Consider the following 12875-nt stretch of genomic DNA (forward strand, 5'->3'; position numbering starts at 1 on the left):
CACCCTGTCTGTTACAGATTTTTAAAATGCCTGTTGTGACAGAATGAGCCTGAGTTGGGTAACGGGACACCAGCTGAGTCGTCACTAACTGGCTGGCTTTCAGTCACACCACCAACCCTGTCTTGTCTCCCACCTGAGGTCCGCGTGGGAGCAGGCTACATACACCCTGCATCCGCGCGTCTTTGCAGACTCCTTCCTCTGTGTCGTACAGAGCAGGCGCACCACATGCAGAATGCGTTTTGACCTCCCATCTGTCACCTCATTAACACCGTGCCTTCCCTCTGTCCAGCTCTGTCGTGAGCGCTCTGGAAAAGCCTGATTCTGCAGACAGCACTTGGCTTCTTCCACTGGGAGCTGTAGGAATGGAGTCAGGATACGGATTGGAATGATTTCAGCACAGCGATGCATTAAACATAGTCTTTACTAAAGCTCTTTGAAGATTATTTGCAATGTGTAGTATTAATTCATGTGGAGTCAGCTGAAAGTATTTGATATTCCGATTAACTAAAAAGTTTGAAAAACTGATTCGTACCAGTGGAAGAAACAAGTATCATTCTTAAAGCTCAAAAGATAAAACTATTTTTAAAAACAAAATGAATTAAAAATTTAGAATTAAAATTGAAAAACGTCCACTATGCAGATAATTTATTGAAAGGCCTGCTGTGGATTACCTTGAGTTAGAGCTGAATTCCTGTTGGATCTTTTGAGTCTTGGCTGAGCTGGTGACTTTCCATCCAGTGGTGTTAGGAAATCGCACTGAGTAATCACGAAAGATACAATGCGTAGAGAGATCGTTCAGAAGCAACAGGACTCTCTCAGATACATCAGATACATTTCTACGCAAGAGGGCCTTATATCGAAGCATCAAATTCATGCTTGTGCAGCTTGTCTGAAAGGTGATTTCCGCGAAGGAATATTGTGATAATTGTGTGGCCTCTTTAATCCAGTCCCCACTGCCGTCAGTGTTGGCTGAGTGTTTTCAGTATTTATTGCCGCAACACGTATTACTACAAGCAAAATATTTTTTTTAAGTGTGAAGTTTTCTTTTTCCTGCTGATGTTACAGTTAATAGAAATACATTAGTACTGTTTTAATGCATTACGATTTAATATTTTGTTAGTGGCAATATTAGCATATGTGGATGCATTTAAAACTGTGCGTCATCTCTTGCTCTGCCCCAGCCCTTGGAGCCGACGCGTAGGTGACAGCCAGCCGCTCACTGGCATTACTGGGCCCGTCGCAGGCAGAGCTGCTCTCCCCTCACACCATGCTCTTCTGGCTGTTGTGCTTGTTTTGTCAGTGATCCTGCGTCTGGCACTAGTGTCAATGCTGTCGGGGGGCTGACAGTTCATTTGTTCAGAAAGTTGTTTTAATAATTGCTGTCACGTATTTTGAAAAAAATTCAATAGCTATCCTGAAAAGAGGAGCTTGAGTCCCGTGCTTCCCTCTCAGTCCACAGGTTGAGATCACCGCCTTTGCTGTCAGTGATCTTGTAGGAAAATGCTTAGTATCGGGTGTCTGAAGTTTTGCTGTCTCCCCATTTACGTCAGTCTTCTGTGGACTTTTCTTCTGAATGGACAATAATTACGCACTTGATCTGATCGGAACTTTTTGGCTGTCACTACCTAAGGCCGCTGCCATCTCCTCTCTAATAAATACCAAAGGGCATGAGGCCAGGTACTCAGCAGCTTGTGACAGTGGTGACTGGATTACTCGGGCCACTCAGGTGGATGGGGGTTTCAGATCGATGGGGCTTCAATCGAATCTGCAGAGCCGTCACCTTTCTTCTTTGTTTGGTGATTAAAGATGTCTTATTCTGTGGGCACTGCATCTTCAGCATGAGTCAAGTTTTGGGGATAAATGCAAGTACTTTAACTTGACTTTTTCTTTTACGGAAAAGGACCAAACTCTTACACGGGATCTACTGGGATTCTCATTGGTGCCCAGGATGTGTATCGTGACCCGAGAGAGAAACTATCCAAAAGGTATTTACATTTGTGCTGACGGGTGCCTCCCCCATCCCACCGAGTCTCCTTGCTCACGTCTCAGAGACTTCGTTGTCAGCCCACATTTTCGTCATTGTACAAAATCACGTGAGCATGTGAGCGTTTCTATTTTGTGTCGTAACGTAGTTGTTTCAGGCAGTGGTGTGGGCGCCACGCTCACCAGTCGGGCCGTGAGAGTCAGTGGGACATGCTGCCGTCGGCTTCTGCCACAGAAGGCCGGCAGCTGTGGGGCAGCGTCCAGGTGCGCTGCGCTCAGGCCAGCCCTGAGGGGGCGCCGAGGGAAGCGGCTGCTGTCTTCCCTGAGTGGCCCCTCGGTTTCAGTCAGAAATGCTGTTGCCCAAAGGGTTCTTAAAGCATGGAGGTTGAACTCATCCAGAAAATCCTTTGTATCTTAACTAGAACTTCTTACTCGGTGACGCACACGGACCGCGCCTCTCCAACACACGGAGAGTTCATTAGCATCCTGTATTTTAAAGCCGTACTCTTTTAGTTAAATTTATTCAGAATTACCTGCTTGTTAAAATGGAAGTCACTAAAGAGTTTTGAGAGTTAGATGTGACTGGAGAAAATTAACATTTTAGTAAGGAGAATATTTGGCCCTTTTTTCTAAACGGGTTTGAATACAGCTCCAATGATTTGAATTATAGGAAAGGTTATGGCAAAATTGAGCAAAGAATGAGTCTCTCTCTTGCCAAAAATTATAGTTAATTGTCCATTAACATAAATTCACCTACTTATTGACAAATTATTTCCGTTTTGACCAGTAATTTTTTGTGTTTCCCTGTAATGCAGCCAAGATGCAGATTTACCTGGAAGTTCGGGAGCCCCTGAAAACTTGACATTCAGAGAGCGCCAGCGTCTTTTTTCACAAGGTCAAGATGTGTCTAATAAAGTAAAAGCCTCTCGTAAATTAACAGAACTGGAAAATGAACTGAACACAAAATGAAAAAGCAAAGGACACCTGTGTTCACCCCAAGTCCCCCAGTGTGGCTTTGCGGGTGGGAGCCTGGACACGAAGAGGGGCTATATTTCTAAGTCACTGTAATTGTTTCTAAAGTGGTTGGGATTTAGAGACGGTCCAGTTCCAAGAAATTCTATTTTATTTTACCAAGAGATTATCATTTATACAATTTCAACACTGTCTAATTCTTAACTATCTGGCTCACGTGAAGATAACTTTTTTGTTAGTTTGTTTTTAGAGCCTGAGTTGCAAAGGGCTGTGACAGAATGGAGAGCAGTAGAAGCTAACGAGGGGTTTCCTCCCCATGTAGCAGAAACAAGTCCTCTTTCTGTTCTTTCTCGAAACTTTCTTTTAGCTCCTCAGACAGGGCACAGCTTGGACTCCCCGACAACTGTTGGCGCTGAGACACGGCAGTCGGGTTTTCTCTTCCGGGAGAGAGGACTTGTGAAGCCAGTCCACTGCTGGCTGTGTCCCAGAGATGCCATGCGACTGGCCGTCCCTGACGGTCGTGGGCCAGCTTAGCCGAAGCTCCCTGAAAGCGGGCCAAGGCACACCACACACTTCGTTCCCACTCGTGCCTTACGGGTCCAAGCCCTTCCGATCAATTCTAAATAGTTGTTTGAAAAAACTTTCCAACAAGAAAATTTGGGGGCTTTACGCTTAGGAAATTTTAGTTTTGTAAATACCAGATTATTGTTACACTAAATAATTGGTGATTTTGAATATGGCAGTTAACATTAGAAAGTTAGCAAAACATTTCAGATATTCAAAGGAATCTATAAAAGAGTATCTTGAGCTGAACAGTGTTGGTGTGAATAGGAACGAAAATATCTCGAGAAGCATTTCATACTAATAGGTGACATTTGGGCACAGCTGTTGCTCAGTAATTTAAATTTGAAAAGGAAAGATTTCCATTGATGTGCTGTCAGGGAAGGGAAGGGATTCGATTACATATGGCATCTGTAATTTAAATTTGTAAGAACAACTCACGGCAGTTCAAGCTGATTTTTACACTAATAGAATTATTTAATTTTCATTTGTTGAATTATTAGTTACCACTGTCATTTCTTCAGCTATGAATATGGCTGACGCTGGGGAGACGGACCTCACTCTGTTTTATGTTGTGTGATGATAAAACAGTTAATTACTTCGTGATTGTGAGCACATTTTCTGTCTGACAAAACCCTGATGTGGGGTCTAGATGATTTTTCTGTACCATGTTGTTTTCTTACAAATCTGTATTTTAGGAAAACACACACACTTTCGAATAGAAGAGGGAGGGGCTGTCTAGCCTTGGAAATCACTTTAATAGGAGTCGTATGATAAATGATTCAAGTGCGAGTGTAAATATTTTTGTGTCTATCAGGGTTCTTATTTGGAAGTGTGCTTTTACCGTTTCCCTGCTTAAGTAAGAAAGTAAAACGGTTCTGTGTTGATGAAGGATTTGCTGGCTGCTCCGGAAGTGCTGGGCGGTGGGCTCCCCCCAGAGCTCAGAGAACACTGGTGGCCTTCCGGGGACTAAGTCCCCACTTTCTTTCTTTCTTTAAAGAAAATGAGGCAGAACTATTCTGTTAATATATAGAAGAAAACAAGTACACATCAGTGCGTACAAATAAATACGTGTAAATATCTGCATACCTGGATATTTGTGTGCGTGCTGTCCAGCTCACAGACAAGTGGGTTTGGCCACCCTTGCACGGGAGGTCACGTGTGAATAGGTGTGACAGTGTTTTTCATAACTGCATTCTATGAAAAACATCCAAACTGCTGTAGTTTTCCATTTCTACTGTATTTCACTTGCAACCTATTTTTAATAAACTTTGTATGTATTTAAGTGTATTTGCTCTCATTGAGTAGTGCTGTAACAGCCACCTCCTGTCCCCACTGGTTAGACGTGCACTGAGTGTCCTTCGTCAGTGCCTCTGCGTGGGGACACGCACTGTCCCCGTGGTACAGCCTGACGCCACTTTGCGGCCGTCTCCTCCCTGCTGTGTTCTGGCTTCCACAGCTTTGCGTGTCGGCGATTCTGGAGTTATTTAGACTTGTTTTTCAGTCACACTGTCCCATCATGCCTCTTTGAATCTGGAGTGTACTCAGTAATTAGCAGGTTGTGTAAATGGTGTCCTGGTGACATGTGTGAGTGCACGGGCCCCCCCAGGTAGCTTGGGGAGGGGCGTTCGATGACAGAAGGCAAAGGGGGAGGGCTGAGGCCGCCAGGGGCGTGCTTCCTCCCAGCTGGTCCTGGCAGCCGCCTGGCTGTTTCTGCTTCCCCTTTGCTTTGTGGCCTCAGAGCAGGTGCGCAGGAGCGACAGGATTTCAGAGAGGGAGGTGTGTCTTAGGTCGCAGATGTGTGTGGAGGCCTTTGTGGAAAACCAGAGTCTTACGTATCAGAACCACTGTGTTGACTCAGTACCTTTTGATGCCCAAGAAAGAACTTCACAGAAGTTCTTTGTGAAGTTCTTTCTGTCTTGTCTGGGAAGACAGAATGTAGAGGCTGTTACACTGATTTCAGTTTCATGTCAAGGCCCAGGTGCTGTCACTTTTCCTGGAAATAACCAGCCCTAGGGGTACTCTGTGTCCTGCGTCACAGGCAGAGAGCACTTGGCGCTTTTCTAGCATGGGCCAGCGGACAGTGGTTTCCCCTGTGCCTGCTCACGTGGGGCAGCTGATTTCAGTAGTTTAGGAGCACACTTGTCACATTAAAGCCACCGCAAAATTTCAGTGCTGTGACTGCAGAAGGGAGAACATACACAAACAATGACAGGTTATTCACTCCAGTGTTCAGCCAGTGTATTCAGAGAAGTCACATGACCCCAGGAAACACTCATTCACCTTCCAGCTGGAGTGTAATAGGCAATTTCCTGCACAGCTTATTCAACAAATACAACTTGCGGTGGCTCCTGTGGGTCGTGATGCTGCCCTAGTCTCAGTGTCCCAAAGCAGACCTGGACAGACACGTAGGAATTTATGTAAAGTCATTGCATTTGTATCAAGATGGACAGGGCACTTTAGGGGTTCATGGACGGACCCAGTTTAAGTCATGGATGCTCCCTTTTGAGAGGAGCTTTGCAGGCAGAGAAGCCCGAGCAGGGCAGAGGCAGCCACACTGGACCTGGTGGAACCCAGAGGCCAGGGCTGGGGGGCACAGGTGGTGGGGCCGGTCCTAGACCAGAGGATTTGTGGTCGTGGAGCGCCAGCCGTCCCTGACAGATGTGAGCAATCTAGTGCCTTCTGAGGGTGGCTCTGGTTGCCGTGTGGAGGGAAGACAGGCTTCTGCAGGAGTTCGGGGGTTGGGGGGTGCACTGCACACCGTGTTTATGTGACAAGTAGATGGTGGAGGTGGGTGGGCGGGGCCCAGGTGAGGCGCAGGGGGCATCCAAAAGCAAGTTAAAACTATCTCATGAAGGAGGGAGGGAGCCGCTGTATGGAGTGACCGTGGGACTTGGCCATGTGACTGCAATGTGCCACCTTGCCTGTTTAGTGGGGGAGCTGGGGGTTGTGCTGTGAAGAGGGGCTGTTGGGTAGGAGCGGGCACCCTGCTATCCCTCACGGGCCTCTGGAGACCATCGCCTGGCGACCATCCCCGGGCATGGGTGGTGCTTACTGTTCACTGTGCATTCTGCTGGGGCGGAGGGGAGGTCGTCCCACCCTCTTTCTGTCCTGGCTTTTTGGGGGCTGCTGCGGGCACAGGGTGGGGGGGAGCGCTGCTGGGGTAGTGCCTGCAGCCTTGCACCTCCCTACCACAGGTAGCATGTCCCCAGGTCCCCTCTGCAGTTTCTGCAGGCGACTGCCCTCCCCCGCCCCCCACCCTTCCAGACGCTGCTGTGCTGCCCCCGCAAGGCGTCTTTTTCATCACATGATTTTGTCCCCTGGGTCCTTGTGTTCCCGATGGCCGCTACAGAGACACTATCCACTCACAGGTGAGTGTCCCTACAGGGAAGAAGGCACAGGCATGTGGCATATCTCAACATGAAAAGGACTTGGCACCGGAAGAGGCTTGTGGTTTACACGGAATTTGGAACATCCACAGTGCTTAGAAAATAGTCTTCAAATTTAGCTCCTCCTCCGCCCCTCGCCCTTCCACCCAGCGTCCCCTCCCCCACCCAGTGCCGTTGGTGCCCACGCAGCACCTACGCGGCCCCTGACCCCAGCCCCTGCGACTTCGGCCCCCGCGACCCCATGCCGTGACCCTGACACCCGCGGCCCGGACTCCGCACCCACCGGAAGCCGTACCCTGAGGCGGACGCTGCGCCCGAGGCTGGACGATGCCAGTGCGCTGCGCGCAGTGGGGACGCTTCCTGGAGCGGCGGGCGCAGCAGCTGCAGCGTCAAGTGCAGGTGAGGGCCTGGGAGGAGAGGGACCAGTCGTCCAGCTGTCCCCCACCCTGCCTTCTGACAACCAACCCCTGGCGCCTTGAGGACAGGGTCCCGTGGTGAGAGGTGGATGAGTTTGTGGGTCTCACCGAAGTGCAAACAAACAACACTCCAAGCCTTCTCTGGGGCAGAGCCCGGGCACGTTGTCCACCCCCGCCCTGGGCCCCTCCCGACCTGGTCCTCACCCCGCTCCTCCTCCAGCCTCGCCCTCCCCTTCACCCCCGTCAGAGGCGACTCTGTTCTGCCGGGGACCTCTGTCCTCTCACCTGGGCTCCCCCACCACTCTACCGAACGTCCACTAGTGCTAAGTGGGGGGTCAGGGGTTAACCAACAACCGATACCCTGTGTCTAGTTCCTGCCCTCTTGGAGTAGGACAGAATAAGGGAAAGTGATTAATAAGTAAGCACAAAATGAATGTAATCGGTGAAAGTTGAACTCGATGAATGCTGCCCCAGGGGAGGTACACAATCTCCTGTGTTTTTGTTGCTGTCAGGTAGCCCAATCTGAAAGTCAAAGGTAAGTTTCCCTGGGAGAGGGGGTGCAGCTGAGCGCTGAGATGAGAAGCTACCACCGGCAGTGCCCTGAGAGCTTGGGGGAGAACTCCAATCCAGACAGACCCCCCCCCCCCAGTAATGGCTGTGTGCTGGGCAGGATTGGGACAGCCCAGGAGACAGCTGCTAGGTGAGGCTGAGAGGTCAGGCAGGACTACCAAGGATGTTTATCTTCAGGGCAAGGAGAAGCTATTGAGATACCGAGAAGAGAGGGAAGACATGACTAGATCCATATTTTGGAAATGTCACTTTGTAGCGAGTCTTGGACCAACCAAGGAGGGTGAGAATGAGCCTGCAGAGCTTTCAGAAAGCTGATGGTGGGTGAGGGCCTCTGTGGGCCTGATCCCAAGCAAACAGCAAACCCAGTGAAAACCGCTTTGAAAAACCAACATTTAAAGCCTCTGCAAATTGCCCTAAGGGGACGCTTCAAATGAAAAAACATCTATTCAAGAAAATCTACTAAAACTCTAAGAGCAAGGGCAGTCTGTGGCTCCCTGCCTCCCACTCCCCTCCCCCAAGCCTAGCTGGACAGAAGTTCCCCCCTTGGGCCAGGAATTCAGGGAGCTCTCCCTTCGGCTCCCCACTAAGGGGCACCATATCTCACCAGGAGGGCAGACCACCGGCGTGGAGTTGAAGAGGCTGAATTCCTGGGGAGTGCCATGGAGACCTAGGGTTTTCTTCCTCCCCGCAGCCTCTACTCAGGGTAGAGGCGTTACCCTAAAGCAGAAGCCCAGAGTACTGGGGTCCTGACCGCTCTTCCCCACTCGGTCACTGCAGAGGATCCATATGAAGAGAGCTCGCCGACAGGCCAGGGGCCACAGCCCTGCCCCAGCCCACAGGGGTGGCGTGGAGATGCACCCTGGGAGAGAGGCAGACCCAGGACAGACTGAAGCTGTCCTCAGAGGAACGGCTTTATTTGAAACACTTGGGGATGTTCAGAAACAATAGCTCTTGTTAATTAAGAGCAATTACTTGTCTGCTTGGATCACCGTAATGAAATGCTACAGACTCGGGGGCTAAGACAACAGAAATTTCCTAGCAGGTCTGGAGGCTGGAAGTCCAAGATCCCGGTGTCTGCAGGGCTGGTTTCTCCTGAGGCATCTTTCCTTGGCTGGCAAATGGCCGCCTTCTAATTATGTGCTCAGATGGTCTTTCCTCTGTGCACAGCCACCCTGGTGGCTCCTCGTATAAGGACACCAGTCAGATTGGATTAGGGCCCACCCTACCAGCCTCGTTTTAACTTAGTCATTTCTTTAAAGGCCCTATCTCCAAAAAAAGTCACATCCTGAGGTTTGGGGTTAGGGCTTCAACATGTGAATTTGGGATTGCAGCCCATATCAAGCAATAAGCGAAACCATGGGCCACCTAGTTCACTAGAGGAAACCTGGAAGAAAGCTAACAGGAGCCCTCCAGGGGTTAGAACAAATCTCAGAGACGGGCCTCCCCCAGTTTACCTGCCCCAGTTTAACTGGACCAGACACTAGAGAATTTATGCCCCAGGCCACTGTTGAAATAATAGAGCAATCCATCAGGTATCAGTGGGGCTTCACAGGTGGGTGTGACACAAAGGTGACAGCATAATTGAGGGATCAGGGAAAGACAGTTAACAGGAGCCTTAATAAAACTGTCCCCAGGCGCCTGTGTGGTGCCTGAGGCTGGGTCCTTCTAGAAGCCACACCAAAGCCTTCACACTGTGAGGAAATAGACTTCCCTAAAGAGTTTAGCAAAGTCATTCAACAAAGCAGGCAAATAGCAACAAAAACAAACAGGGGGTGGGGAGGGGGGTAGTGAGGGGAAACAGTATCCAAAATTTGTACAATGTTTTATCTAAAGTGTCCAGTTTTCAACAGTAACAAAATTATAAGGCTTGAAAAGAAATGTGAGTCTCTTACATGGGGGAAAACCAGACAATAGAAACTGTCTCTAAGAGGGCCCAGAAGGAATTTAAAAAGCAAGGACTTCAAAGCAGCCAATGTAAATATGTTCAAAGAATTAAAAGAAACTACACTTATAGAACTAAAGGAAAATATGATAGTGTCTCATCAAATAGAATATCTCAATAAGGAGATAGAAATTTTTTAAAATAATAAATCCTCGAGTTGAAAATAACTAAAATAAACTAATATAACTAAACTAGAGGAGCTCAAGAGTAGATCTGAATGAGGGAAAAAAAAAAGAATCAGCAAACTTTAAGAAAGATTGGTAGATATTATGTATGCAACCCTAAGAACAAAGAGAAAAATAGAAGGAAGACAAATGAATGGAACCTCGGAAAAAGGTGAGAAAACTTTAAGTGCACCAACGTATACATAATGGGAGTGCCAAGAGAGAGGAGAGAAAGAAAGGAAAAGAAAAAATATTCAAGGAAAGAATTGCTCAGAACTCCCCAAATTTGCCAAAATTTGCTACACATCAAAGAAGCATAATGGACTCCAAGCAAGATAAATACAAAAAGATTCACATCCACACACATCATAGTAAAAAATATTGAAAGAGAAAAGCAGGAAGAGAAAAACGACTTGCCACATCAATCCAAATGGACTGTTGGCTGACTTTTTATCAGCAACAATGGAAGTCAGGGGGCAGTGGGATGACAGTGAGAGGACTGAAAGAAAAAACTTGTCAACCAAGAATCTTGTATCCAGCAAAAAACTGTCTTTGAAAACTGAAGGCAAAATAAAAGCACTCACAGATAAACAAAATTTGAGAGAATTTTTTTCTAACAGAGAGCTTCCTTATAAGAGATACTAAAGGAAACTCTTCAGGCAGAAAGCCAGTGAACCCACATGAAAATGCAAATCCACAAAGAACATGAGTAAAGATAATTCTGTAATTACAAAAGACAGTGTAAATGTATATTTCTTCTTCTTTCTTCTCTTAAGTGATTTTAAAATCAATTGTATATAGCAATGTGTGTATAATTGTATTGTTGGAACTATCACATATAGAAATGTAATATATTTGACCAAAAAAAAAAAAATAGCACAAAGGAGTTGGATGGGAGTAAAGTTTTAATGGAGTGAGAAAATGACACCAGATGGTAACTTGAATCCACAGCCGCAGGACCAAATGAAGACAGTTAGAAATGGTGAAGAAGAAGGTAAATAAGACAAATCCTGTACATATGTACTTGCTGTTCTTTCTTTTCTTCTTTAATGAGCTAAAATTATATAAAGTAATAATTACAGCAATGCATTTTTTTTTCAGTTACCCAAAAGTCTTTAATAAAATATTTTTCTATAGTAAGGCAGGATAAACTATTAAAATTCTCTGTGAGGATTTTCCTCTAATTGTGATTTTTCAGAAATCACCTAAAAATGCTTTATTCCAAGGCTCAAATGTTTTTAGGCTGAATTCTTAAGATTTTCTAAGAAACCATTTACCGATGATTGGTTGGTAGCATGGTTTTACTTATAGCATTGTCTGACACATTTGACAATGATTCCAATTTGACATACACAGTAACAAGTAAAAAGTCTATGTAAAGTTTCTTGTTTTGAACTTGAAGAGATAAAGAAGGAATGTAAAGTAAGATCTGCTTCCCCTTTTGAGCAAGGGAGAAGTGAAGAGTGAAAATCCTCAAATACTAGTTCTTAAATTATGGAAGTGAGAGCACAGAAAAATGAGAAGGATGGAGAAACTAGGAGAACAGTAGTGATAGAATATTAATTCTATGATCTCATTATATGAATCAGTATCACAATGTACTGTTGCATTTGTGACATGTATAGATGTAATATGTATAGCAGTAATAACACCAAGAATGGGAAAGAAGAATGCAGCTGTATATGAACAACATTTCTATCCCTAACTGGTATTGTCACTGTAAATGTGGAGTCCGTTCTTCCAGGTTCACATGTAGAGGGTAGGCCTTCAAGCAACTGCTAAGAAAAATGACAAAAAATAGTGAAAACATCGTCAAAGGAATGAAAATGTTACACCAGAAAATATCCACTTGTTGCGAAAGAAAGCAGTAAAAGAGGGATAGAGGAACAAAAAAGACATGAGATGCATAGAAAACAAAAAAGTTAAATTTTAGACATAATTCTGGACATAAATTTTAGACATAATGGTAAGTATAAATGAATTAAACAATCCAGTCAAGAGGCAGAGATTGTTATACTGGAAATAAAGCAAAGTCCAACTATATGCTGTTTACAGGAGACACATTTAGATTTAAAGATACAAATAGGTTGAAAGTAAAAGAATGGAAAAAGATATGCCACCATCAACCACAAGAAAACTGAGTCACTGTACTAATAGACAAAATAGACTTTAAGAAAAAAAGAATGTCACTAGAGATAAACAGGGACATTTTAAATGACAAAACAGTCAATCTATCAGAAAGATATAAAATTATGTCTTGAGAGCACCCAACAATAGGGCCCTAAAATTAGTGAAGCAAAACTGATAGGATTGAAGGGAGAAAAAGGCAATTCAGAAATAATAGCGGGAGACTTCACTCCACTTTCAATAATGGATACACTAGGCAGAAGAGCAGCAAGGATACAGAGAGTTGAACAACACTGTTAAACCAACGAGATGTAACAGACATCTGTAGAACATCCCACCACCCACCATCAGAAGGCACATTCTTTTCAAGTGCATATTCAACATTTTCAGGGTAGACAATATGCTAAGCCCTAAGACAAGACTGAATAAATTGAAAAGGATAGAAGTCATATAAAGTATCTTCTCTGATTATAATAGAGAGAATTTAAAAATTAAAACGAAAAAGAAATTTGTGAAATACACAAATATGTGGAAATTTAAAAAGACACTCTTAAATAACCAATACATCAAAGAAGAAATCACAAAGGAGACAGGAAATATTTTGAGATGAATGAAAATGAAGATACCATGGGATGCAGCTAAAGTTGGGAAATTTATACAGGTAAACACCTATATTGAAAAGTAAGGTAGATCTTATATCAACAACCTAACCTTCTGTCTCAAGCCCCTGGACAAAGCAGAGAAAATGAAA

The 12875-nt window shown here is 45.4% G+C and overlaps 1 protein-coding gene across 16 annotated transcripts in view; it reads left to right on the forward strand.

Moving 5' to 3' along the window:
- The window catches only part of AFDN (afadin, adherens junction formation factor), a 131674-nt gene extending 126868 nt beyond the window's left edge, over positions 1 to 4806 (forward strand). For all 16 annotated transcript variants that reach the window (XM_033100448.1, XM_033100445.1, XM_033100446.1 and 13 more), the window contains 2 exons: positions 1901 to 1985; positions 2799 to 4806. In XM_033100448.1, coding sequence (XP_032956339.1) covers positions 1901 to 1985; positions 2799 to 2952 — 239 coding nt within the window. In that variant the 3' untranslated portion in view covers positions 2953 to 4806. The remainder of the gene's footprint in view (positions 1 to 1900; positions 1986 to 2798) is intronic.
- Positions 4807 to 12875: the final 8069 nt, after the last annotated feature.

Source organism: Rhinolophus ferrumequinum, assembly GCF_004115265.2.
Source record: "Rhinolophus ferrumequinum isolate MPI-CBG mRhiFer1 chromosome 3 unlocalized genomic scaffold, mRhiFer1_v1.p scaffold_36_arrow_ctg1_4, whole genome shotgun sequence".
Taxonomy (NCBI): domain Eukaryota; kingdom Metazoa; phylum Chordata; class Mammalia; order Chiroptera; family Rhinolophidae; genus Rhinolophus; species Rhinolophus ferrumequinum.